Genomic DNA, 27575 nt, shown 5'->3' with positions numbered 1-27575 from the left:
TGGTTCTGGACTTCCTCAACATTGGGAACATTTTCCTGCAACTAGCCTGCCCAATCCTCTCAGAATTTTATGTGTTTCTATAAGATCCCCTCTCATCCTTCTAAATTCCAACGAATACAAGCCCAGTCGACCCATTCTTTCATCATACGTCAGTTCTGCCATCCCGGGAATTAACCTGGTGAACCTTCGCTGCACTCCCTCAATAGCAAGAATGTCCTTCCTCAAATTAGGAGACCAAAATTGCACGCATTACTCCAGGTGCGGTCTGATCAGGGCCCTGTACAACTGCAGTATCGCTTGCTCCTAAACTCAAATCCACTCGCTATGAAGGCCAACATGCCATTGGCTTTCTTCACTGCATACTGTACCTGCATGCTTACTTTCAGTGACTGATGTATAAGCACACCCAGGTCTCGTTGCACTTCCCCTTCTCCTAATCTCCTCCATTCAGATAATAAACTGCCTTCCTGTTCTTGCATCAAAGTGGATAACCTCACATGTATCCACATTATACTGCATCTGCCATGCTTCTGCCCACTCACCCAACCTATCTAAGTCACCCTGCAGCCTCATAGTATCCTCCTCGCAGCTCACAATGCCACCCAGCTTTGTGTCATCTGCAAACTTAGAGATGTTACATTTAATTCCCTCATCTAAATCATGAATATATATTGTAAATAACTGCGGTCCCAGCACCGAGCCTTGCGGCACTCCACTAATCACTGCCTGCCATTCTGAAAAGGACCCGTTAATTCCTACTCTTTGCTTCCTGCCTGCCAACCAGTTCTCTATCCATGTCAATACCCTAACCCCAATACCATGTGCTCTAATTTTGCACACAAATCTCTTGTGTGGGACCTTATCAAAGGCTTTTTGAAAGTTCAGATACACCATAGAAACATAGAAATATAGAAAATAGGTGCAGGAGGAGGCCATTCGGCCCTTCGAGCCAGCACTGCCATTCATTGTGATCATGGCTGATCGTCCACAATCAATAACCAGTGCCTGCCTTCTCCCGTTATCCCTTGATTCCATTAGCCCCTAGAGTTCTGTCTATCTCTCTCTTAAATCCATCCAGTGATTTGGCCTCCATTGCCCTCTGTGGCAGAGAATTCCACAAATTCACAACTCTCTGGATGAAAAAGTTCCTTCTCACCTCAGTTTTAAATGGCCTCCCCTTTATTCCAAGACTGTGGCCGCTGGTTCTGGACTCGCCCAACATTGGGAACATTTTTCCTGCATCTAGCTTGTCCAGTCCTTTTATAATTTTATATGTTTCCATAAGATCCCCTCTCATCCTTCTACACCACATCACTGGTTCTCCCTTATCCATTCTACTTGTTACATCCTCAAAAAATTCCAAAATATTAGTCAAACATGACTTCCCCTTCATAAATCCATGCTGACTTGGACCGATCCCATCACCGTTTTCCAAATGCGCTGCTATAAAATCTTTAGTAATCGACTTCAGCTTTAATAATCGCCTCCAGGTACGTCCTTTTAATTTCATGCTGCCCCATCTGGTCCTAGACTCTCCCACTAGTGGAAACATCCACTCCACATCCACTCTGTCCAGGACTTTCACTATTCAATGAGGATCCCCCTCATCCTTCTAAACTCCAGTGAGTGCAGGCCCAGTGCTCATCATATGTTAACCCATTTATTCCTGGGATAATTCTCGTAAACCTCCTCTGGTCCCTCTCCAACACCAGCACATCCTTCATCAGATACGGGGTTCAAAACTGCTCACAATACACCAAATGTGGCCTGACCAGTGCCTTATAAAGCTTCAGCATCACTTCCTTGCTTTTCTATTGACAGTAAAAGACCTTTGAAGCCTTTATTCTAGTCCACTCTAAATGAATGCTAACATTGCATTTGCCTTCCTTTCAACCAACGCAACTTGCAAATGAACCTTTTGGGAATCCTGCACCAGCATGCCCAAGTTCCTTTGCAACTCCGCAAAGGGACCTGGGACTGGCGATAAATGACAATAAGCAAACTAAACCAGACCACCATGAGGGCTGGACACCAGGGAAATTGTCCTGCTCTTCTTTGGAATAAAAGTCACTCACTTTACTGCCTCCTCTCAAACAACGCAGCACCAAATCATCATCAGAGATTCTGCCACTCAGATCCATGGACCTTCGACACTGAGCACATAACCCTATTCAGAGCTGCAAATGCTACCAGTCGACCTGTGATTGTACCTTTTAAATGGGGAGGAAGATTTTAACGTCAGTGCACTGAGAGATGGAAAGGTATGCATTTCTAAGTCACATTACAGTTGTGAATCTCACAGGCATTACATTTCTTGCTGGGAGAGTCTAAGACAAGAGGGCACAGGCACAGAATAAAGATTGGCGATGAGGAGGAATTTCTTTGGCTGAAGGGTGGTGAATCTGTGGAATTCATTGCCACAGTTGGCCATGGAGGCAAAGCCATGTGGAAGTTCTTGATTAGTAAGGGCGCCCAAGGTTATGGGGAGAAGGCAGAAGAATGGGGTTGAAAATGAAAAATAAATCAGCCATGTTCGAATGGTGGAGGAGACTCAATGGGCCGAATGACCCAATTCTGCTCCTTTTTGTCTTCTAGTCTTATGGCATGTGATCATGCTATCAGTGCTTGTTCACAACAGTTCACTTGTGTTTAGTTTAGTTTAGTTGAGAGATATCACTGTGGAAACAGGCCCTTCAGCCCACTGAGCCCTTGCCGACCAGCGATCTTCCCATACACTAACACTATCCTACACACTATAATTTTCACTAAAGCCAATTAACCTACAAACCTGTACATCTTTGGAGTGTGGGATGAAACTGGAGCACCTGGAAAAACCCCACACAGACCAGGGGGAGAACGTACAAATTCTGTACAGACAGCAACCATAGTCAGGATGGAATCTAGGTCTCTGGTGCTGTCAGGCAACAACTCTATTGCAGTGCCACCCTGCTGCTCGGTGAGTCTTCCATTGAGTTAGACTATGGGTTGGAATTCTCACACCAGCGACCTGAACACAGAAGTCTAAGCTGTTTGTGCAGAAGCACTCCATCGAAACAGAACATAGTTTAGTTTATTGTCACCAGTACCAAGGTACAGTGAAACGCTTTTGTTGAGTGCTGACCAGTCAGCGGAAAGACAATACATGATTACAAATGAGCCGTCCACAGTGTAGAGATACATGATAAAGGCAATAATGTGAATAACGTTTAGTGCAAGATAAAATTCAGTAATGTCCAATGAGGTAGTTGGCAGCTCAAGACTGCGCTCTGGTTGTTTATAGGATGGTTCAGTTGCCTGATAACAGCTGGGAAGAAACTGTCCCTGAATCTGTGCAGTCCAACAGAGCAACAGACACTTTGACCCACTATGTCTGCACTGAACATAATGCCACGTTAAACTAGTTTGTTTCTGCCTGCATGTACTCCATATCCCTCCATTTAGTCTATCTATAAGCCCCAAACACCCCACCACTGTTTAAACCACCACCCCTGTCAGCAGGCTCCAAACATCTACCTTAACGGCACGGTAGCGAATGCAGCGCCGGAGACTCAGGTTCGATCCTGACTACGGGTGCTGTACTGTAAGGAGTTTGTACGTTCTCCCTGTGACCTGCGTGGGTTTTCTCCGAGATCTTCGGTTTCCTCCCACACTCCAAAGACGTACAGGTATGTAGGTTAATTGGCTGGGTAAATGTAAAAATTGTCCCTAGTGGGTGTAGGATAATGTTAATGTACGGGGATCACTGGGCGGCACGGACTTGGAGGGCCTAAAAGGTCTGTTTCCGGCTGTATATATATGATATGATATGATAACTTGCCCCGCACTTTTAGAACATAGAATGCTATAGCACAGAACAGGCCCTTCAGCCCACAATGTCTATGCTAAACATGAAGCCACAGTAAATTAATCTCACTGATCACCTTCCTTCCCTCCATCTCTATGTGACTATGTAAAAGCTTATTAATTGCCACTATTACACCTTCCTCCACCATCACCACTTCGAAGGAATCTACAGGAGTTGCCGCCTCAAAAGCCGTTGTGTTTAATGCCATTAGGTTATGAAACACGACAAACATAATTAAACTATGAACTACAAACTCTCTTGAATGCACACGGGTGGCATAGTGGCGGAGTAGTAGAGATGCTGGTTAGCGCCAGAGACCTGGGTTCCATCCTAACCAGGGATGCTGTCTTTGCGGAGTTTACATGTTCTCCCTGTGACCAAGTGGGTGTCCTCCAGGTGCTCCAGTTTCCTTCAACATTCCAAAGACGTGGAGATTTGTAGGTAAATTGATTTATTCACAAAATGCTGGAGTAACTCACAGGTGTGAGAAGGAATGGGTGACGTTTCGGGTCGAGACCCTTCTTCAGACTAATTGTAGGTAAATTGACTTCTGCAAATTGTCCCTAGTGTGCAGGATGCAAAAGTGGGATAAATGTGGAACTGGTGCACGGGTGATCAATGATCAGTGGAAGACTCGGTGAGCCGGAAGGCCTGTTTCCACACTGTATTTCTAAACACTAACAACATGGGCTTTTTTTGCACTAATATTGATTTTTTTAAAAATACTTATTGATTTTTGTTTTCGTTTATTACATGATCTATGTACTTTGTTTACAGACTTGTTATGATGTTGCAAGAAAGAGTTTAATTTTACCGTTTCAGTACTTATGACAATAAAACAGTCTTGGCTGTGAGGGTCGGTGATGACCTATTGCAAGGACAAAATGAGACATATAGTGCTGGCGTAACTCAGCGGGTCAGGCAACATCGCTTGGCAATGTTTTGGGCCAGGACCCTTCTTCAGATTGTGTAGGAAGGAACTTGGTTTACACCAAAGGTAGACACAAAACGCTGGAGTAACTCAGCGGGTCAGGCAGCATCTCTGGAGAAAAGGAATAGATGACGTTTCGGATCGGACCCCTTCTTCAAGTAACCCTTGCTTTCCCAATTTTCAATTTTCAATTTAAAATACTTTATTGGCATGATAAGATACATCAATATATTGCCAAAGTATAGAACATAATATACATATTTTAAACGCATGAATATAAAAACAAGTATACAATGCATGGGTCGATATGCCCCTGTACATATATATATATATATATATACACGCAATACATTTATAGCCTTTTATCGATTGCTACTTGTTCTTGCAGTTGTAAACAGTACAGCAAGGTAGCAAGTTTAGCAGATCAATATTAATTTCCTTGGTGTCAATTTATGTATGAGTTTATGTGTACATGTTGGTCATTCACTGTCTCTCAGGTTGTGGCATGCTGTTACGTATTGTGCGCCAAGATGTGCCATATTTCCTTCGCCAAGGATTATTCTTAGTTTTGATATATCGTCTAGTTCTTTAAAATCTGGGGTCGCCAGACTGCGTTTTTCAAAATATATTTTTCTTATTTTGTCGAATTTTTTACATTTTAAGAGGAAGTGCATCTCTGTTTCAACCTCATCTGTTAGGCAGTGACCGCATATTCTATTTTCTCTTGGTTGCCAAGATCTCTTCTGTTTTCCTTTCTCAACTGCCAAATGGTGGTCACTTAACCTGTACTTGGTGAGGGTCTGTCTCTGCTTTATGACTCTAACAGTTGAGAGATAGTCTGCCAATTTATAATCTCTTTTTAGGGCACGGTAGCACTCTAGTCTGCTTTGGCTTTCAGTTACTTTATCCCAATGTTCCAAATAGATTTCTTTGCATTTTCTTTGCTTTCCCTCTCTCTCTCTCTCTCTGTCTCCATCCCTCCCCCATCCTAGTTCCCATGGAGTTCAGAAGAATGAGAGGCGATCTTATTGAAACGTATAAGATCGTGAGGGGCCTTGATCGGGTGGATGTGCTAAAGATGTTTCCGATGATCGGGGAGACCAGAACTAGGGGGCATAGTCTTAGAATAAGAGGGGGCTCTTTTAAAACTGAGATGAGGAGAAACTTCTTCACTCAGAGGGTGGTTAGTCTGTGGAATTCGCTGCCTCAGGGAGCTGTGGATGCAGGAACGTTAAATAAATTTAAAACGGAAATAGATTGTTTTTTTAATAGACAAGGGAATTAGGGGTTACGGGGAGCGGGCAGGGAAGTGGACATGAGCTATTGTTAGTATAGTAAGACCTGAGTAATCTCCTGGACAAGTTTCGATCGCCTAGCTTGGGGTCGGAGAGGAATTTCCCGGATTTTTTTCCCAAATTGGCCTGGGTTTTTATCCGGTTTTTCGCCTCTCCCAGGAGATCACACGGTTCTTTTGGGTGGGAAGAAGGGCGATAGTGGGAAGGGGGTTGGGGTAGGATCAGCCATGATCGTATTGAATGGCGGAGTGGGCTCGAAGGGCCCATTGGCCTACTCCTGCTCCTATTTTCTTGTGTTCTTGTGTTCTCCAGCCAGTCTGACTGTCCTCCTGTTTAAATTTTACATTGTACGCCTCGTTGTCAACTTCCCCTAGCTTCTTCTTCTTCTGTCGTATGTCTTTTAGACCTGCAGCTCCGTTGAGGCGAGCCAGGCCAACGTGTCATCGTCCAGGTCAATCAGACCTCGTTCACATTTGGGCCGGTATTTGGGGCAACTGGTGACTATGTGCTCCACTGTCACTATTGTACCTAACATTGTCCCCTGGCTAACAATGGTCCATTCTACATTTTCTTTCAACCGCGTCCACTTTGATCTGTCGTTTTCAATAGACAATAGGTGCAGGAGGAGGCCATTCGGCCCTTCGAGCCAGCATCGCCATTCAATGTGATCATGGCTGATCATTCTCAATCAGTACCCCGTTCCTGCCTTCTCCCCATACCCCCTGACTCCGCTGTCCTTAAGAGCTCTATCTAGTTCTCTCTTGAATGCATTCAGAGAATTGGCCTCCACTGCCTTCTGAGGCAGAGAATTTCACAGATTCACAACTCTCTGACTGAAAAAGTTTTTCCTCATCTCAGTTCACACCTTACCCTTCCTCATCTCTCGTTTCCCTCTCCCCTGACTACTGTCAGTCTGCAGAAGGATCATCTCGACCCGAAACGTCACCTACTCCAGAGATGCCGCCTGCCCCTCTGAGTGACTCCAGCAATGTTGTGTCTGTGAATCTCCAGAGGGGAGAGAGAGAGAGAGAGCTGGGGGCGAGAGAGAGAGAGAGAGAGCTGGGGGGGGGGGGGGAGAGAGAGAGAGCTGGGGGGGGGGGGGGGAGAGAGAGAGAGCTGGGGGGGGGGGGGGGGGAGAGAGAGAGAGAGCTGGGGGCGAGCAGGCAGAGGGACAGATTGCCCGGCTCCACCGTGCAGTGATAAACAAGTCGCCGAGGTCAGCTCAGCTCAGCAGAACCGTGGCTCTGACACGCACAAGTTATGTAATGTTCAGCCCTGGAGTTTAACATCTGTACTAGTCCGGCCCCCACTCACTGCACTCTCTCGTCAGTGGCAGTGCCTGCTCTCCCCGGCAGGGCAGGGGAGGACAGGCCAGGGGAGGCCAGGACAGCCCAAGGATGTCGGCGATCAAACGCGACCCCAGGATCACCTACTGTCAGAGCCTCGGGTGCGGGGCAGCGGCCGGGGTCTTCAGCCGCTCGCTAACGTGCCCGCTGGACGTGGTGAAGGTACTCAGCCAAGTGGGCACCTTCCACGCCAAGAAAGGCTTCGTCGGGACTTTCCAGCTGGTGTGCGAGGCCGAAGGGCCGCGGGCCCTGTGGAAGGGCAACTGCATCGCCTGCCTGCGCCTGTTCCCCTACAACGCCACTCAGCTGGCGGCTTTCCACAAGTAAGCGGCGCCCGGCTCTTTTCACATGGAAACGTGTATATATATATATATATATATATATATATATATATATATATATATATCACTGCAACTATCGCAAAGGTTCCACAACCTGGGACCCCCCCCCCCCCCACTCAAGCAAGGGACCTGTTAGTACCAAACATCACAATTGGATACAGTTGTGCCACTTTTGGCAATTTAAAATAAACATTCTTAAAAAAGTAATTGGGAGGGTGAGGCTACAGTGTAATAATGTGTATAAGAAGATAACTGCAGATGCTGGTACCAATCGAAGGTTTTTATTCACAAAATGCTGGAGTAACTCAGCAGGTCAGGCAGACCCTTCTAAGGGTCTCGACCCGAACCGTCACCCATTCCTTCTCTCCCGAGGTGCTGCCTGACCCGCTGAGTTACTCCAGCATTTTGTGAATAAAAACCTACAGGATAATAAGGTGGTTGGGGGTTGTGTTTTTTCTCCTTTGAGCGTGTTTTCAGGTTGCAATGTCTGGGGATCTGCGGGTTACAAGCGGCCATGGGGTTTAGTTACTGTGTACTAGATTTAGGATTTAGTGATCACGCCTTCGCTTGTAGCCAATCCTCATCCGACCGCCGGTCAGCCGATACTGGCAAGATGTAATCCGAGAGCTTCCGGGGCCGGCCGGCGTTTCCCCAGCAAAGCAACAGTGCAACATGGTTGGGATGTGGACTAGATTATAAAGTCATGGAGCCCTACAGCACTGATACAAGCCCTGCCCTGTCCAGCCCACCGAGTTGGCACATTGGGCTAGACCCATTTGTCTGCATTGGCCCACACCCCTCTAAGCCCTTACTTTCCATATCTATCTATATTGCTAAAACTCTCGTTTATTTGTTTGTTTGTCTGTTCCTGAACTACAGCCAAAACGGTACACGATAGCATGACAATTTTAGACCCACCTTACTCACCGTCGTCCCCATGGTGCTAATGGAAGAAGTTTCATTGAAATCGGTGTTATATTTTTTAAGTTATTCACATTTTAAAGTTAAATCTATCTCCTAGGGAGGGAGGGAGGGAGGGTGGATAAGGGGGGGGTTGAGGGAGATGGAGTGGGGGGTAGGGGAAGGGGGAGAGGAGAGGGGGGAGGAGGGGGGAGAGGAGAGGGGGGGAGGAGGGGGGAGAGGAGGGGGGGGGGAGAGGCGGGGGGGGGGAGGAGGGGGGGGAGGAGGAGGGGGGGGGGAGAGAGAGGAGGGGGGGGGGGGGGGTTGTGACCATGTGGGTTTTCTCCGAGTGCTCCGGTTGCCTCCCACACTCTAAAGACGTACAGGTTTGTAGGTTAACTGGCTTCGGTAAAAATGGTACATTGTCCCCAGTGTGTGTGATAGGGCTAGTGTACGGGGTAGTCGCTGGTCGGCACGGACTCAGTGGGACAAAGAGCCTGTTTCCGCACTGTATCTCTAAAGTCCAAAGTCTAAAGAAAAGCTTTGGGATTCTCCCAAGCAAGACCTTGCTTGTGGTTGGAGGAAAATGAAGGAGAGACTTTGAACCTTGTGGCCAGGCCAGCTGGCGGGAAGGGAGTGGACCCATGCAGCGAGGTGGGATGGGAAACATGGAGAAGGGAGCCTAACTGGAGCAGTAGGAGGAAAACTGAGGAGTGGGATGATGGCCAAGGATTGATGGAAGGATGGAGGGAGGGAGGGAGGGGGTGGGGGAGGGGGAAGAGGAGCAGGGGGGGGGGGGGAGGGGGAGAATGATTGGGCCACTGACCGAGCACAATTTAATGCAGTGTTGATTGGCAAAGAGGTAGGTTGGGTCACGATGGGGTCAGAGGAGCAGGTGGGGGTCACAACCTGGGTGTCAGGGTATTGGCAAGGGCATCATGGTGCCGGAAGGGTGAAAAGCAACTGGGAGATTACCCTTCCTTTAGCCGGGCACTTTTTAATTCTGATAATGCTGAAATTAAATGACACTGGTGCAGTTGGACCTCCAAGTAGACACGGTAATCTGCTCACACAGGAGGCCCGCTGGCATAAAATACCATCACCAAGGCTCCCTGAATGGCAGCAGAGTGGCGCAATGGTAGACTTGCAGCCTCACAGCGCCAGAGGCCCGGGTTCGATCCCGACTATGGGTGCTGTAAGAAAATAACTGCGGATGCTGGTACAAATCGTAGGTATTTATTTCACAAAATGCTGGAGTAACTCAGCAGGTCAGGCAGCATCTCGGGAGAGAAGGAATGGGTGACGTTTCGGGTCGAGACCCTTCTTCAGACCGATGTCAGGAGGGCGGGACAAAGGAAGGATATAGGTGGAGACAGGAAGATAGAGGGAGAACTGGGAAGGGGGATGTCTGTACAGCATTTGTACATTCTCCCTGTGAAAGCGTGGGTTTTCTCCGGGTGCTCCAGTTTCCTCCCACATTCCAAAGACGGGTTTGTAGGTCAATTGGCTTCTGTAAATTGTCCCTTGCGTGTAATAGAACTATCTATGCGGATATATATATATATATATATATATATATAACTATATGTGGGGATCGCTGGTCGGCGCGAACTCGGTGGACTGTGTGGATGCTGTATCTCTGAACTAAAGTAAACTAAAGAGAAGATCTTTCAGCAAATTCAGATGGCATTTAGGAAAGCAATGAATAACTGAATTGAACAAATACATCCGCCCGTTTGATACTCCTACATAGTTTGATTAGATAAAATACACAAAGTCAGCTTTCACTCTATTTTGTTACTAATTGGCATGAGGCATATGTGCCACATTGTTTCCTTTGCTGAAGCAATATTTTGTGTCAGGATTGTGTCCATTTGGTATCTTTCTAATATTGGATCTGAGCATTTTTGGAACTTTTTCATACGTTGCAATAGAAAAATGAATTTGTATGGGTCTCTGTACCAGAGTGAAACCTGCTTTGCAACGAGCTATTTTCAACATGTTACTCCAGCTTTTGTGCGCTGCGGTAACACAATTAAGTGTTTTCCATCTTTAGTCATGAATTGTATGTAGCACTGATTTGAGTTGTGGACAAAGCAAAGTATCAGAGGAGGGGATAGGCACAAAATGCTGGAGTAACTCAGTGGGTCAGGCAGCATCTCTGGAGAAAAGGAATAGGTGACGTTTTGGGCCGGAACCCTTCTTCACTGTGGCCTGAAGAAGGCTTCCGATCCAAAACATCACCTCGTACTTTTCCCCAGAGATGCTGCCTGCCCCGCTGAGTTACTCCAGCATTTTGTATCTATCTTCAGTGTAAACCAGCATCTGCAGTTCCTTTCTGCACATTTTCGCAGTGGATGGGCGATGTAACGCTTGCAGATGATTCAGGAGGGAGTCGTGCACCTCTGGCTGGGTATAGTCTGGACTTAAGTTATAGCCAGGGTCAAGTTTAGTTCAGAGATACAACATGGAAACAGGCCCTTTGGCCCATCAAGCTCTAATATTTCCCAATTCTGATTTTATTTATTTGGATGGAATTTCAAAGCAATGGGCAAAATAGTATACAGTTGAGTTTAGTAGTGTATGCAATGGCATCATATAGATATAGCCCATATACCTCCTCCCTCGACTGTCCAGGGACCCCGACAGTCCTTTCAGGTTAGGCAGAGGTTCGGGTGCACCTCATCCAACCTCATCTACTCTATCTGTTGTTCAAGATGTGGACTTATACATTGGCGAGACCAAACGTAGACGTGTGATGAACACCTTCGCTCAGTCTGTCTGAACCTACCTGATTTCCTGGTTGCTAAACACTTTAATTCTCCTTTCCATTCCCACACTGGCCTTTCTGTCCTAGGTCTCCCCCATTGTCAGACTGAGGCTAAAGCAAATTGGAGGAACAGCATCTCATATTTTGCTTGGCCAGTGGTATGAATATAGATTTCACTAGATTTCACTAACTTCAAGTAACCCAGGCATTCCATCTCTCTCGGCCTGTTTCCTTTATCATCGTAACTTTTTTGCATATCTTTCATTCATTGTTCTTTATCTCTCCACATTATCGTCTATATCTCTCGTTTCTCGTTTCCCTTTTCCCTGACCAGTCTGGAGAAGGGACTCGACCCGAAACGTTACCCATTCCTTCTCGGCAGAGATGCTACCTGTCCCGCTGAGTTACTCCAGCATTTTGTGTCTATCAATGGCCTCAACAGCCTGAGAGTCTTAAACTTGCACTCTCTTGTTTTTGATGTCCCCACCAGGGAATAAAAGATTCTATCTACCCTGTTTATGCTTCTTATTTCCCAAAATGCTGGAGTAACTCGGCAGGTCAGGCAGCATCTCAGGAGAGAAGGAATGGGTGACGTTTCGGGTCGAGACCCTTCTTCAGTCTGAAGAAAGGTCTCGACCCGAAACGTCACCCATCCCTTCTCTCCTGAGATGCTGCCTGACCTGCTGAGTTACTCCAGCATTTTGGGAAATAAATACCTTCGATTTGTACCAGCATCTGCAGTTATTTTCTTACACTGTTTATGCTTCTGATATTTTTATATATTTTACATCAGCCTCTTTTCCCTAAGTAAAACAACCACTGCCTATCCAATCTCTCCCTGTAACTAAGGTCGCCAAACATTGGCATCAGTCAAGGGTGTTTCAGGGGATCCTGATATATTTCAAAATTAAGCTTGCTTAATAGCTATGCCCTCTAGTATTGGATATCTCCACCCTGGGAAATAGGTTCTGACTGCCCACCCTACCTATGCCTCTTATAATTTCATGTCCTTCTATCAGGTCTCCCCTTAGCTTCCAATACTAGATTGGTAATGCACTATTTGTGTTGAATTCTGGACCACCTCATACTTACAAGACTCTGGATGACACCCAGATGTCAAGAACGGGGCAGCATTACTTAGAACTGAAACACCACCAGCGGACAGGAGGGAGAGACTCTGCCGATTGGGAGTGTTATGGTAAATGGAAGGCCTAACGTTGGACATCAAAGTGTCAGGTTACGCGGGACGGCACGGTGGCGCAGTGGTGGAGCTGCTGCCTCACAGCACCAGAGACCCGGGTTCAATCCTGACCATGGGTGCTGTCTGTATGGAGTTTCTACGTTCTCCCCGTGACCTGAGTGGGTTTTCTCCAGGATCTCCAGTTTCCTCCCACACTCCAAGGACGTACAGGTTTGTAAGCTAATTCCTTGGTATAATTGCAAATTGTCCCCAGTGTGTAGGATAGCGTTAGTGTTGGGGATCACCAGTTGGCGTGGACTCAGCAGGCTGAAGGATGTGGACTCAGTGGGCTGAAGGGCCTGTTTCCACACTGTACCTCTAAACTAAAAAGGTGACTGTGATTCCAACCCCTCTTCAGATTTTGCCTGTCTGTTTCCCAGGTTTGTGAACCTGTTCATGGATGACTTGGGCCACATCTCCCACTGTGGTGCCATTGTGGCCGGGAGTCTGGCGGGCATCGTGGCTGCTCTCCTCACCTACCCGACCGAACTGATCGAGACGAGGCTGATTGTTCAGAACAGCACGGCTCCCACCTACAGAGGCATCGTCCACACGCTCCTCACCGTCTGCACCAGCGAGGGATTCCCAGCTCTTTACCGGGGGGCTTCACTCTCTATACTGGGTAGGTTCGCACCACTGGCACGTTGCTGTACAATGGCACTTGTTCAATGGCTCAATGGCACTTTGTTTGTTACAGGTACCGGGGTACAGTGAAATACATTTTTGTATACAGATCAGAACAAGTATGGTAGAGTGTACAATTAAATCAGTATTTAACATATACATAAATACGATCAAGCCATAAAGTTCAATAGATAAAGTGAAGATACAGAGTGCAGAATATAGTTCACAATTAAATCAGTATTTGACAGAAACATGAATAAAATAAAACCATAAAGTTCAATGGATAAAGTGAAGATACAGAGTGCAGAATATAGTTCCCAGCATTGCTGCACATCAGTTCCAGAGACAGTCCAATCTCCACAATGAGTCACAGGTGACTCTGACAGTGACTCCGACCTGAGCTTTTGGAAGGGCTGTTCAGAAACCTGATATCAGAGGGCAGAAAGAAACATCTCCTTAGACAGACACAAAATGCTGAGTAACTCAGCGGGTCAGGCAGCATCTCTGGAGAGAAAGGATGGGTGATATTTTGGGTCAATCTGAAGGAGAGTCCCGACCCGAAAAGTCTCCAGAGATGCTGCCTGACCCGCTGAGTTACTCCAGCATCTCTGGTTCCTTTTCGTGTAGTTCCTTTCACACAGAAACATATTCTTTATGTACAACCAGTTTGAAATACAGCTTCTTCTCTGCTGTTATGAAACTCATGACCTGGCCTTTCATATGCTAAGGATGTGGTCCCAATCTTCCAATGTACCTCATTGCTCTGGGGAACTTTCTTTTTTTACGTGCACTTTATCTGTGGCTGTGACACTGTCATCTGCACTCTGTTTATTGACTCGTGTGTGGTACCATCTCCCTGGACAGCATGCAAAACAGCGTTTTCTTTTAAATGGAATTGAAAGTTACAGCTTGGAAACAGGCCCTTCAGCCCACCGAGTCCATGCCAACCACCAACCACCCATTCACACTCGTTCTATCTTAAACCCACTTTCTCATCCATTCCCTACACACTCGGGGCAGTTTACAGAGATGCCAGTTAATCCACAAACCCGCACCTCTTTGGGATATGGAAGGAAAATGGAGCATCCAGAGGAAACTCGCACAGTCACAGGGGTAACGTGCAAACTCCACACAGACAGTACCCAAGATCAGGTCTGTGATGTTGTAAGATTTTTAGATTTAGATTTAGAGATACAGCGCAGAAACAGGCCCTTCGGCCCACCGGGTCCGCGCCGCCCAGCGATCCCCGCACACTAACACTATCTTACACCCATTAGGGACAATTTTTGCATTTGCCCAGCCAATTAACCTACAAACCTGTACGTCTTTGGAGTGTGGGAGGAAACCGAAGATCTCGGACAAAACCCACGCAGGTCACGGGGAGAACGTACAAACTCCGTACAGTACAGCACCCGTAGTCAGGATCGAACCTGAGTCTCCGGCGTTGCATTTGCTGTAAGGCAGCAACTCTACCGCAGCGCCACCGCAGCAACTTACCAGTATTTCACTGTAGCTCGTGACAATAATAAACCAATATCATTAGCTATGCTCTGCATTCCTCCATTTCGGGCTGCTTCACAGGCACCCACTCCCTTCACCCACCATTGTGGGCTGTGCCTTTGGCTGCTGAGGCCCAATGGTTCCATGGTTCAATGTTTTAGTAATTGTGCCTTCCTAACCCTCTGTGCTTCTCTCACTTCCTTCTGTAGTCAGGATTAAAACTCGCCTCTTTAACCAAGTTAATCTGGCCTAGTATCTCCTTCTGTGACTCACTGTCATTGATGTCTGCTTATACTCTTAGGTCACGATGCCCTATAATCTCCATGCAAGTTTGCAATGTGCCCACCTCACGAGGGGAGGCTTGGCACCAGGTTACTGAGTGAAATGACAAATGGTGTGCAGGGAGTTTCTGTATGGGACGGAGAAACAATTGATGGCGGGAAGGGAAATTAATGGCATCAAAGTTTTAAGCAGCTCTTCCAACTGCTGCCTCACAGCGCCAGAGACCCAGGTTCGATCCTGACCATGGGTGCTGTCTGTACGCAGTTTGCACGTTCTCTCCGTGACTGGGTTTCCTCTTGGTGCTCCGGTTTCCTCCCAAGTCCCATATAAACGTGCAGATTTGTAAGTTTATTGGCCCCTCTAAATTGTCGCTAAAATGTAGGGTATCCGTGAGAAAGTGGAAAACATATTCTCCATTAGGGCAGGAGAGGTCCAGTGTTCAAATCCACAGTGAGCCCTCATTTCACAGGGTGACACAGTGGTGCAGCTGGTAGAGCTGCTACTTCACGGCACCAGAGACCCAGGTTTGATCCTGACTTAGGGGTTGCCTGTGTGGAGTTTGCACGTTCTCCCTGAGACCGCATGGATTTTTCTCCGGGTGCCCCGGTTTCCTCCCACATCCAAAAGACGTGTGGATTTGTAGGTTATTTGACCTTCTGTAAATTGCCTCTAGTGTGTAGGGAGTGGATGAGAAAGTGGGATAACATAAGACTACTGTGAACGGGTGATCAATATTTGGCGTGGACTCGGAGGGCCGAAGAGCCTGTTTCTATGCAGTTTCCCTTATCTAAACGAAGCATAAGTGGGTCAGTGGCAGTATCTGTGGCTGCCAGCAGATGGTGCTCTGACCAAGGTTTAGCTCTGTGCATCCACCACAATGAGGATTATGGATCAGCCCAGACTCTGGTTCCCTGCACTTTGCCAAGGTACGGTTTATACAGAATCCATCTTGTGGCCGGTTCAATCCCCAGTATGGAGACTTGAGCACCTACAGTCTTGCCTGTACTGTGGAGTGCTGCCTTACTGAGCCTTTGGCAGAGATGACTGTTCAATCAGGTGGTTGTGAAGGATTCCAAGGCTCCACTGGATGTCCTGCCCAGTGCGTGACCAACATTTATTTCTTGAGCAACATTTAGAAGACGTTACTACAATTCTCTTCGTGGCAGCTTACAGTGCACAGGGTCAGAACAGTGACTCCCCTTCAATTTGCTCTAAGTTCAGTTGACTGTCAAAGTGCTGTTGAAATCCAAGTAATTTCCTTTATTTAATTTTTTTGCATGAATCTTATCGTTCAAATCCCCACAAATATATTCCACCTTGTCTCTCTTTGTTACTTCTGCATTCAGCTTTGGGTATATGTTCATCCAAGTGCATCGATGACTGAGTAACTCCTGCCGTTCAAAGTTCCAGAATACAACGTTTAGTTAGTGAAACATCGGCTAATTCTTTCCACTTGGATGTAGATATTGGATTTAAGGATGTTCTGCATCATTTGCTAGAGAAGCTGCTGTTAAGGTTTACTTCCTGTTTTTCCTTTTCCAGGGGCAGTACCTTTCTCTGCCGGGTCTTTTTTAGTCTACATTAACCTGGATAAACTGTGGAATAAGCCCAGTGTCAAGCTCACACCTCTCCAGAACTTTGCCAATGGCTGCTTGGCAGCTGGTGTTGCCCAGACGCTCTCCTTCCCTTTCGAAACTGTGAAGAGGAAGATGCAGGTGAGCCTTGCCCGTAGTCCACCTGGCACCCATGTGTGTTGCTCTGAACTCTACCAGAACCCATCCCAGTGGAATACCACTGTGATGTTCCCCTTGATGGCATAGGGCAGAGCGATTTAGGAGTACAGGTACATGGTTCCCTGAAAGTGACGGCACAGGTAGATACGGTGGTCAAGGAGGCTTTTGGTATATTGGCCTTCATCAGTCAGGCTGTTATGGAAGTTGAGACATTATGTTACAGTTTGGTATAGTTTAGTTTAGATATACAGCCCGTCGAGTCGGTGCCGACCAACACCACACACCAGCAACATCCTACACACACTAGGGGCAAAGTACAATTACACCAAGTCAATTAACCTACAAACCTGTACGTCTTTGGAGTGTGGGAGGAAACCGGAGATCCCGGAGAAAACCCACGCGGGCCATGGGGAGAACATGCAGACTCTGTACAGGCAAGCACCCGTAGTCCGGATCAAACCTGGGTCCCTGGCGCTGTGAGGCAGCAACTCTACCACTGTGCCACCATTGTGCAAGGCATTGGTGAGGCCTCATTTGGAGTGTTGTGTTCAGTTTAGATCGCCCTGCTGGAGGAAGGATGGCATTAAGCTGGAAAAAGTGCAGAGAGGATTTTGACAGGATTGGAAGGCTTGGTTGGGTAGGCTGGGATTTTATTCCTTGGCGCACTGGCGGCTGAAGGGTGATTATAAGATCAGGTGTATAAAATAATGAGGGGAATTGGCGGTTGAATAGACAGAGTCTTTTACCAGAGTACGGGATTCAAAAACCAGAGGACATAGATTTGTCAAGAGAGGCAAGATTTAATAGGAACCTGAGGGGGAAACCTTTTCATTCTGGTCAGTATATGGAACAAGCTGCCAGAGGAGGTAGTTGAGGCAGGTACTATAACAGCATTTAAAAGACACTGGGACAGATATATAGATAGGTTTAGAGGGATATGGGACTAGGTTAGATGGGGTTTCTTGGTTGGCATGGGCAAGTAGGGCTGAAGGGCCTGTTTCTGTGCTGTCTGACTCCATTCAAACATGCAACTGCATTAAGCTAATACTCAAGCTGGGGATGGGAGAAAACAACGAGAAAGAGCTTTAAACGTTTCTATGGCTGAAATTGCCAAATTAAGATTAAACTCATTCTATTACAAACTCATTGTAGAAGTGCATGTGTAATTTGTAATCAATTATACTTTATGTCATGTGTACCGAGGTTCGTTTTCCATACAATCTGGTAACATCATACAGCAGGCTTCACCTGGGCAGTACACAAGTCCCTGCCTTGTGGCAGTCCCTGACCCCCCCACCTCCCTTCCCTGATTTCATTCACTTCACCACTGACAACTGCACCTTCAGCCACAAAACTGCCTCTCTGAATATCTGTGTCTCCATTTCAGATCACCTTTCCAGAAAGCTTCTGATGATCGTTTTAATCCTGCTCTTTGGCGCAGTGTCAGGTGTTATTAACTGCCCTCCAGTGCATCACGCTGAACCAGTTTATTCCCTGAGAAACACTTTATAACTGCAAGTTTTAGCGAGCTTATTTTTGGCATGAATTGGGGTTTTTTTAGGTTCCGTATCTGAAGCCATTCTCTTTCTCCATAGGCACAAAGTCCTCTGCTTCCTCACTGCGGGGGTGTGGATGTGCATTTTACTGGAGTCGTGGACTGCTTCAAGCAGATTGTGAAGACAAAGGGTTTTCTAAGTCTGTGGAATGGACTTACTGCAAATACACTGAAGGTAATCACCGCCTGTGTAAAAGCGCAAGCCGCTGGATGGGTAGATACAGTAGGTGGGGAGATGTATCTCTTGTGTTGTAGGCTCCACATTGATCTTGGTTTCTGTGTGTGGTTGAGCACACCCACAGACTACACTGGAGTAACATCAGAAGACTTTCTTCCAGAGGAACAACTGTGCAATAATCATAAAGTGATTTGCTATTGTTTGAAATGGTATTGTTTTATAATGGAGGAATACAGAGTGCACTGTTGGTAGACACAAGGAACTGCAGATACGAGAATCTTGCGTAGCACACAAAGTGTTGGAGTAACGGTAGCGGCACGGTAGCGCAGCGGTAGAGTTGCTGCTTTACAGCGAATGCAGCGCCGGAGACTCAGGTTCGATCCTGACTACGGGTGCTGCACTGTAAGGAGTTTGTACGTTCTCCCCGTGACCTGCGTGGGTTTTCTCCGAGATCTTCGGTTTCCTCCCACACTCCAAAGACGTACAGGTATGTAGGTTAATTGGCTGGGCAAATGTAAAAAAATTTTTTAAAAAAAATAAAATTAAAAAAAATTGTCCCTAGTGGGTGTAGGATAGTGTTAATGTACGGGGATCGCTGGGCAGCACGGACTTGGAGGGCCGAAAAGGCCTGTTTCCGGCTGTATATATATATGATATAACTCAGCGGGGCAGCCAGCATTTTTGGAGGACAGGGATAGCTGATGTTTTGGGTCAGGACCCTTCTTCAGAGGTGGAGTTGGATGACGCCGGGCAAGTGATAGTTTATTTTTAGACTTTACAGATACAGCATAGAAACAGGCCCTTCAGCCCAATGAGTCTGTGCCGACCAGCGATCACCCTGAACACCAACACTATCCTACACACTAGGGACAATTTACCAAAGCCAATTAACCAACAAACCTGTATGTATTTGGAGTGTGGGGGGAAACCGGAGCACCCAGAGAAAGCTCACAATGTCACGGGGAGAACGTACAAACTCCATACAGACAGCACCCTTAGTCAGGATCGAACCCGGGTCTCTGGCGCTGTAAGGCAGCAACTCTACCGCTGAGCCACCGTGCTCAACTCTACCGCTGAGCCTGTGGTTCATTTACTGAACATGAGTACAAATCTCACCACAGTAGCTGAGCAAGATTAATTCCGTTAATTAACTAATCTGCAATAATACGCTTGTCTGGGTAATGGCGATTATGATAGTTTCAGACTGTTGTAAAACGCTAACGTTGCCTAGTGTCCTTCAGAGAGCAAGATCGTCATTCCTTATCCGATCTGGCCTCTGTGAGACACCAGCAATGTGGTTGCATTGAACTGCCCTCTAAAGCAGCACCGTAACCTACAAAAGGGAGGTGCACAGGGACTTGGGAGTGCTGGCAGAGGATTCCCAACAAGTTAATTTGCAAATTGAGTTGGTAGCAAGGAAGGCAAATGCAATGCTAGCATTTATTTAGAGAGAACCAGAATATAAAAACAGGGATGTAATGCGGAGACTTTATAAATCACAAGTCAGGCAGCATTTGGAGTATTGTGAGCAGTTTTGGGACCCATACCTGAGGAAGGATGTGCTGGTATTGGAGAGGGTCCAGAGGAGGTTTACGAGGATGATCCCAGGAATGACTGAGCTAACATATGATGAGTGTTTGTCGGCACTGGGCCTGTACTCGCTGGAGTTTGGAAGGATGAGAGGGGACCTCATTGAAACTTAACGAATAGTGAAAGGCCTGAATAGAGTGGATGTGGAGAGGATGTTTCCACTAATGGGAGAGTCTAGGACCAGAGGGCACAGGTTCAAAATGAAAGGATGTTCTATTAGAAAGGAGATGAGAAGGAATTGCTGACTCCAAGGATGGTGAATCTGAGGAATACATTGTAGATCAATCCGCCTAGGGGATTGATCTACATACATTGCCACCATATTGATATATTATTACGCAGACAGTACTTTCACCACAAGGCCTGCAAGAGTTCAGGAAGGTGAGCCACTACCCTTTATAGATGGGTAATAAATGTTGTCATTACTGCACAACCCACGTCAGCTGGGAGAGGAAAAGTAAAAATGCTTTGAACTGTTATCTAATACCGACCACAGCTACACAGCTTTACTCTTGGCTTTAACTACAGACATCTTAACTCCCCTTCTTATTCCCATTCCAGCCTTACTGTCCTGGGCCTCCTTCACTGTCAGAGTGAGGTCACAAGCAAACTGGAGGGATAGCACCTCATATTCTGCCTGGGCAGCTTACAACCAATTGTACGGACATTGAATTCTCCAGTTTTAGATAACACCCCCCCCCCCCTCGCTTTTTCCCCCTTCTTTTCCTTGTACCCCATTTTGATGTACACCCATTTCTCTGACTACCCTTTTCCCACATCCTCTTCCACCTAGATCCCTCTCTCTGACTTTACATTTCACCCCTCTTCTCTCCGTATCTGTTACCTTTCTGTCTCCTTTGCCTCGCGAGCCTTTGTCCACCCATCTGCCAAATAATCCCCTCTCACCTGTATCACTCACCTGGTTTCGTCCCACCCCCACATCCTTTCCATCTTTCTCCCCTCCACCACAATCAGTCTCAAGAAGAGCCCTACCCAAATCGTCGCCTACCCATGATCTCCAGAGATGCTGCCAGACCCACTGAGTTACTCCAGTACTTCTGTGTCTTTGCACAACCTCATCATGACCCTCTGGGAACCCACAGGGCAGGATCGGTCGGGTCACTGGGCCAGAAAGGAGCTGGATATTAGGGCGGCATATTTGACGATAATATTCACTAAATGACACCAAGTGCTGGCAAAAGCATTCAGGCGACAGCTGCTACGGAAACAGCCACAGATCAAAAGCTTTACATGTATTAACTGCGCATGAAACCTCTTTCTAATCCCAGTTCGTAGACTAGCAGCTCCCCTCTCTGCAGTCACGCAGTTGGGATTGACTTACTTTATATTCTTTATATCAGTTTGAAGTAGGGTCCCGACCCAAAACGTTACCTGTCCATGTTCTCCAGAGATGTTGCCCGACCTGCTGAGTTACTCCAGCACTTTGCGATTTTGTTTGTAATGCTGCCATGCTTTGTCCTACCTCTCCCCTTTTCCATCTTCTCCCCCCCCACCCATCTCTACAATCAGTCTGAAGAAGGGTCTCAACACGTAATTTCACCTATCCATATTTCTCCAGTCATGCTGCCCAACCGGCTGAATTACTCCAGCACTTTGTGTCTTTTTTTTGGTTGTAATGTAGTATCTGCAGTTCCTTGCTCCTACATTTTATTGCTTTACTAGACCAAGTAGACACGTTGGGCCCAAACCTCTCCTGCATTGGTGCAGCACCCTCTCCTCCCCCCTCCCCCCCTTCCCTCCACCCCTCCCCCGTCCCCTCCCTCCCCCTCCCTCCCTTGGAGATAGATTTAAACTTTAAAATGTAAAAAATAACACCGATTTCAATGAAACTGCTTCCATTCGCACCAAAGGGGCGATGGTGAGTAAGGTGGGCCTAAAATTGTCGCGTTATCGTGTACCGTTTTGGCTGTAGTTCAGGAACAAACAAACAAACAAATGAGAGCTTTAGTATATAGATATTCTATCTGTTAGAGCTCCCTTTCTATTGGACAGGGTGTGTAAAATGCTTGAGTGTCAAGTACATTTATTGGAAAAACATAACATCTTTAGGTTCAGGTTTAAGATTGTCACATGTAACGAGGTACAGTGAACAGATTTGTTTGGCATGCTAAACAATCACATCAGATTATATTATATATAAAAGCAATCAAGTCAAATTTGAGTACAGCAGCTGATCGCTGGTCGGTGTGGACTTAGAGGGCTAAATGACCTGTTTCCACATGGTGTTTCTAAACTAAACTAAACTATCCCAAATTCTTGGTTCTTGTTACTGTGTGGAATTCCATCAGATGCTCCTGTTTCCTTCCACATTAAGCTCAGGTTTATTATTGTCACATGCAACGAGGTACAGTGGAAAGGTTTGTTTTGCATGCTAAACAATCAGATCAAATAATATATATAAAAACAGTCAAGTCCAACTCAAGTACAGTAGGTAGAGCAGAGGGGAAGATACAGAGTGCAGTAAATCCTTTGTCGTTTTGTCTTCCTCTTGTAAACAATGGAATGTTGGCCTTCATAACAAGAGGAGTTGAGTATAGGAGCAAAGAGGTCCTTCTGCAGTTGTACAGGGCCCTAGTGAGACCGCGCCTGGGATACTGTGTGCAGTTTTGGTCTCCAAATTTGAGGAAGGATATTCTTGCTATTGAGGGCGTGCTGCATAGGTTTTCTAGGTTAATTCCCGGAATGGCGGGACTGTCATATGGTGAAAGACTGGAGCGACTAGGTTTGTATACACTGGAATTTAGAAGGATGAGAGGGGATCTTATCGAAACGTATAAGATTATTAAGGGGTTGGACATGTTAGAGGCAGGAAACATGTTCCCAATGTTGGGGGAGTCCAGAACCAGGGGCCACAGTTTAAGAATAAGGGGTAGGCCATTTAGAACAGAGATGAGGAAAACCTTTTTTAGTCAGAGAGTTGTGAATCTGTGGAATTCTCTGCCTCAGAGGGCAGTGGAGGCCAATTCTCTGAATACATTCAAGAGAGAGCTAGATAGAGCTCTTAAGGATAGTGGTCAGGGGGTATGGGGAGAAAGCAGGAACGGGGTACTGATTGAGAATGATCAGCCATGATCACATTGAATGGCGGTGCTGGCTCGAAGGGCCGAATGGCCTACTCCTGCACCTATTGTCTATTGTCTATTGTCTAATGCTCTGATTTAATTTTCAGATTGTTCCCTACTATGGTTTGATGTTCAGCACCTTTGAATTCAGTAAGCGGGCCTGTCTGTACAGGAATGGCTACATCGTGTCGCCACTGAGCTACCGGCTCAGCCCAGGAGTCGACCAGAGCTTGGGGGCCGACGAACTGCAGGAACTGAAGAGGTTGATCAGGGGAAAGAGCTTCGAGACAGGCCGACCCTCGATCGGCAACAAGTGGTGGGGCTGAGAGGCCCGACTGTCACAGGACCTGTGACAGGGCCGTGGTAATCTCAATCACAGACTGCTCCCGGCAGGTCAAGAAGATCCCGTCTCTCTCAATAGTTCAAGCTGCACTTTACACAAAACGCCGATCAGTTAATGGCAAAGGGGAGGCGCCTCTTCTCAAGGTGATTTACGCCTGTTGTTTAACAAACGGGACAGCCCAGTATTACCATCAAATACCCTGCCGTCTCAATCTACGTCAGCTCGACACAGATTACCAAATCTACACCAAACCCAAACCTATCAGGTGCAGACGAGGGCATTCGATTCAATTCGAGATACCAGCTACCAATACAGTATAGCAATTCATTCTTCCCTCGCACAATGAAAGTGAGGAATAATCTTCACCCTACTATAGTTACTCAACCAGACGCAACTACATTTAAGGCAGCTCTTCTTCTCCAAGAAGCCCTTCTTGCTTAAGTCCATACTCCGCCACCTCCAGTTTAAATTCCATTTGGAATATTTTGGAGGACCAAGAACCAAGAACCATTCTCCTAGAATTAACTAGGTTTCCGATACGCAAAATTGGTTTCTATGTTTTAAGGTGTGAAGGGGGGAGAGGTTTAAAAGCGACCTGAGGGGTAGGTTTTTCACACAGACGGTGACTGGTATATGGAATGAGCTGTCAGATGAAGCTGTGCAAGAGGGGCAATTGCAAAGTTTAAAGAGGGAGATGGGGCCCGAATGCCGGCAAATGGGACTGAGCTCGGAACCTGGTCAACATGGGGGAGTTGGGGAAACCCATTTCCGTGGTGAATAATGCCATGACTCTGTAGCTTTTAGCGATGGGTGGGTCTGTGGGTGTTGACTGCACCCATCCATAGACCTGGGTAAAGTAAACAATGGCAATGTGGCTGTAGAACCATAATAGTCTGAATGTGCAAGATGACAGGGACATTTATTTGTAAGGCTCTGGTTAAAAAGCTTTCATTTTATATTGTGCCTTTGCCTTAATAAAATACACCAAAGATCCTCCAAAGAGAAAATGAATACCTGAACCAAAGAAAGAAAGTGAGGGGGTGATGCCATGTGCAAACACAACCTCGAGTGTGGAAAGATACCTACTTACAATTCTGGGAGAACATCCAAAAGTATTGTTTACAAGTCAGGCTAAGGGATAAAGGATAGCAGTCCGGTGACACAGTAACACCGAGACTGATACGAACTGGGGCGGCACGGTGGCGCAGCAATAGATTTGCTGCCTTACAGCGCCAGAGACCCGGGTTTGATCCTGACCATGGATGCTGTCTACGGAGATTCTATGTTCTCCCCGTGACCGTGTGGGTTTTCCCTGGATGCTCCGGTTTCCTCCCACATTCCAAAGACGTACAGGTTTGTAGGTTAATTGGCTTCGCTATAGATTATAAATTGTCCCTCGTGTGCAGGATTGCGTTAGTGTACAGTGTACAGAGATCGCTGGTCGGCAGGGACTCAGAGGGCCGTAGGATCAGTTTCCGCGTTGTACCTCTAAGCTAAACTAAAACCTGAAGGTGATTATTTTTTCGATAGTGTTCTGGACACCAAAATGCACTTTATGACCTGGCATTAAAAAATAAACGATTTCTAACCTATTTATTAATTGTCACAGCAACAACATATTTATTAGCAGTCTTGCTAAGGAGGGCGTGCAGCGTAGGTTCACTAGGTTAATTCCCGGAATGGCGGGACTGTCGTATGTTGAAAGGCTGGAGCGATTGGGCTTGTATACACTGGAATTTAGAAGGATGAGGGGGGATCTTATTGAAACGTATAAGATAATTAGGGGATTGGACACATTAGAGGCAGGAAACATGTTCCCAATGTTGGGGGAGTCCAGAACAAGGGGCCACAGTTTAAGAATAAGGGGTAGGCCATTTAGAACGGAGATGCGGAAGAACTTTTTCAGTCAGAGAGTGGTGAAGGTGTGGAATTCTCTGCCTCAGAAGGCAGTGGAGGCCAGTTCGTTGGATGCTTTCAAGAGAGAGCTGGATAGAGCTCTTAAGGATAGCGGAGTGAGGGGGTATGGGGAGAAGGCAGGAACTGGGTACTGATTGAGAGTGATCAGCCATGATCGCATTGAATGGCGGTGCTGGCTCGAAGGGCTGAATGGCCTACTCCTGCACCTATTGTCTATTGTCTATTGTCTTCTCCTTATAAAAAAAATAAGCAGGACACTTCATGGGAACTTTATTACAGAAAACTGGTTGCCAAGACCCACCAGACAATATCAAGATTAAGCCTGAAAGAGGGGGTTTTAAGAAAGGTTGAACGAGAGAGAGATTTCATAAGGATTGGTGGAAATGCTGTTCGTGCCTATTCATGTAGCACTGCATGTTGAGTTTAGTTTAGTTTATCGTTACGTGTACCGAGGTACAGTGAAAAGCCTTTAAGCTTAAAAGCTAACCAGTCAGCAGAAAGACAATACATGATTATAATCGAGCCACTCTCAGTGTACAGATACATGATAACAGGAATGACATTTAGTGCAAGATAAAGTCCAGTAACGTCCAATCAAAGATAGTCCGAGGGTCTCCAATGAGACAGATAGTCGCTCAGGGCTGCTTCTGGTTGTTGGTAGGATGGTTCTGATAACAGCTGGGAAGAAACTGTCCCTGAATCTAGATGTGTGCGTTTTCGCACTTCTATACCTTGTTGCCACATGGGAATATGCCATACGTTGACTAGCATTCAGTCAAGGTGAAGGGATGATGGCGTTTTGTCGGAAAGCTGTCAACAAACATGGAAATTGCTGTGGTTTGAGATGTGAGGGGTAACGTGTGGGGGATAATAAATAGAAAGATTACATTTTGAACCAATCCCTGTGGCACAGTGGCGCAGCGGTAGAGTTGCTGACTTACAGCACCAGAGGCCCGGGTTCGATCCTGACTACAGGTGCTGTCTGTACGGAGTTTGTACGTTCTCACCATGACCTGCGTTGATTTTCACCGGGGTCTCGGGTTTCCTCCCACACTCCAAAGATGTGCAGGTTTGTTAGCTAACTGGCTTAGTATGATTGTAAAATTGTCCCTGGAGTGTGTAGGATAGCGTTAGTATATGGGGAATCGCTGGTCGGCATGGGCCGGAGGGCCTGTTTCCACGCTGTATCTCTAAACTAAACTAAACTTGCAAGCAAATGTCCACACCAGTCAGTACCCTGGGGTAACTTATTAAGCCACAGACCAATTGCTTTATTGCCCACATTGAAAAGGTTAACTTTCCTCTGTAACACGGATTAGTAAAACAGAATCTAGAACAAATTTCCCCAGACAGACTGCTTTACCTATCCGAGTTTTGCAATTTCTAAGTATTAATATTATAAGATGCTGAAATGGATGAGAAATGTATTCAATACTAGGCCAAGTGGACCCGTTGGGCCCAAACTTCTCCTGCATTGGTGCAGCACCCTCTCCTCCCCCCTTCCCCTCCCCCTCACTCCATCCCTCTCAACCCCCCTTATCCTCCCTCCTCCCCCTCCCTCCTTCCCTTCCCCCTCCCTCCCTTGGAGATAGATTTAAACTTTAAAATGTGAATAACTTTAAGAATATAACATCGATTTCAATGAAACCTCTTCCATTAGCACCAAAGGTGAGTAAGGTGGGCCTAAAATTGTCGTGCTATCGTGTACCGTTTTGGCTGTAGTTCAGGAACAAACAAACAAGAGTTTTAGTATATAGATTACGCTTAAATTCCATACCATTTTATACTTAATGTGGCCAAAGATAGACATCCTTCTGATAATCTCACATTTTTAATGATGGTTTAAGTTATATGTTTTTTACGTTAAATAAAGATTCAAAGATAACTGAAATGTTAGTTGGGAAATTGTTGTTCTCAGTATATCAGAAGGAGTGCTTCTTCAATCATTCATCCACAAGTAGATGATTGATCAAGGTGTGACATCCTAGAATAGCTGTGGGTATATTTAGAGCAAGTTTTATTAAGTGTGGCCTTCCTCCCTCTACTTGTCTGACCTTCTGAACAGCATCACGGTTACAGGTGTCAGTGTTAGGGCAGCACTTT

General features: G+C 46.4%; 1 protein-coding gene across 1 annotated transcript; it reads left to right on the top strand.

Annotated features, from left to right (window-relative positions):
* The first annotated feature begins 7356 nt into the window (after positions 1-7356).
* Positions 7357-27363, top strand: slc25a43 (solute carrier family 25 member 43). The gene is made up of 5 exons (XM_078412170.1): positions 7357-7739; positions 13048-13289; positions 16616-16788; positions 18402-18536; positions 23320-27363. The coding sequence occupies exons 1-5, from the start codon at positions 7468-7470 to the stop codon at positions 23536-23538; spliced, it is 1041 nt and encodes a 346-aa protein (XP_078268296.1). The 5' UTR covers positions 7357-7467; the 3' UTR covers positions 23539-27363.
* Positions 27364-27575: the final 212 nt, after the last annotated feature.

This window comes from Rhinoraja longicauda, chromosome 15, assembly GCF_053455715.1.
Source record: "Rhinoraja longicauda isolate Sanriku21f chromosome 15, sRhiLon1.1, whole genome shotgun sequence".
Classification (NCBI taxonomy): domain Eukaryota; kingdom Metazoa; phylum Chordata; class Chondrichthyes; order Rajiformes; family Arhynchobatidae; genus Rhinoraja; species Rhinoraja longicauda.
The sequence above is the reverse complement of the archived record's forward strand: the minus strand, read 5'-3'. Positions and strand labels throughout refer to the sequence as shown.

Coding starts and splice junctions, on each gene's coding strand:
- slc25a43 (XM_078412170.1), top strand. CDS start 7,468: ATGTCGGCGATCAAACGCGACCCCAGGATCACCTACTGTCAGAGCCTC. Junction 7,740..13,047: donor CAGCTGGCGGCTTTCCACAA/GTAAGCGGCGCC, acceptor TCTGTTTCCCAG/GTTTGTGAACCTGTTCATGG. Junction 16,789..18,401: donor CTGTGAAGAGGAAGATGCAG/GTGAGCCTTGCC, acceptor CTTTCTCCATAG/GCACAAAGTCCTCTGCTTCC.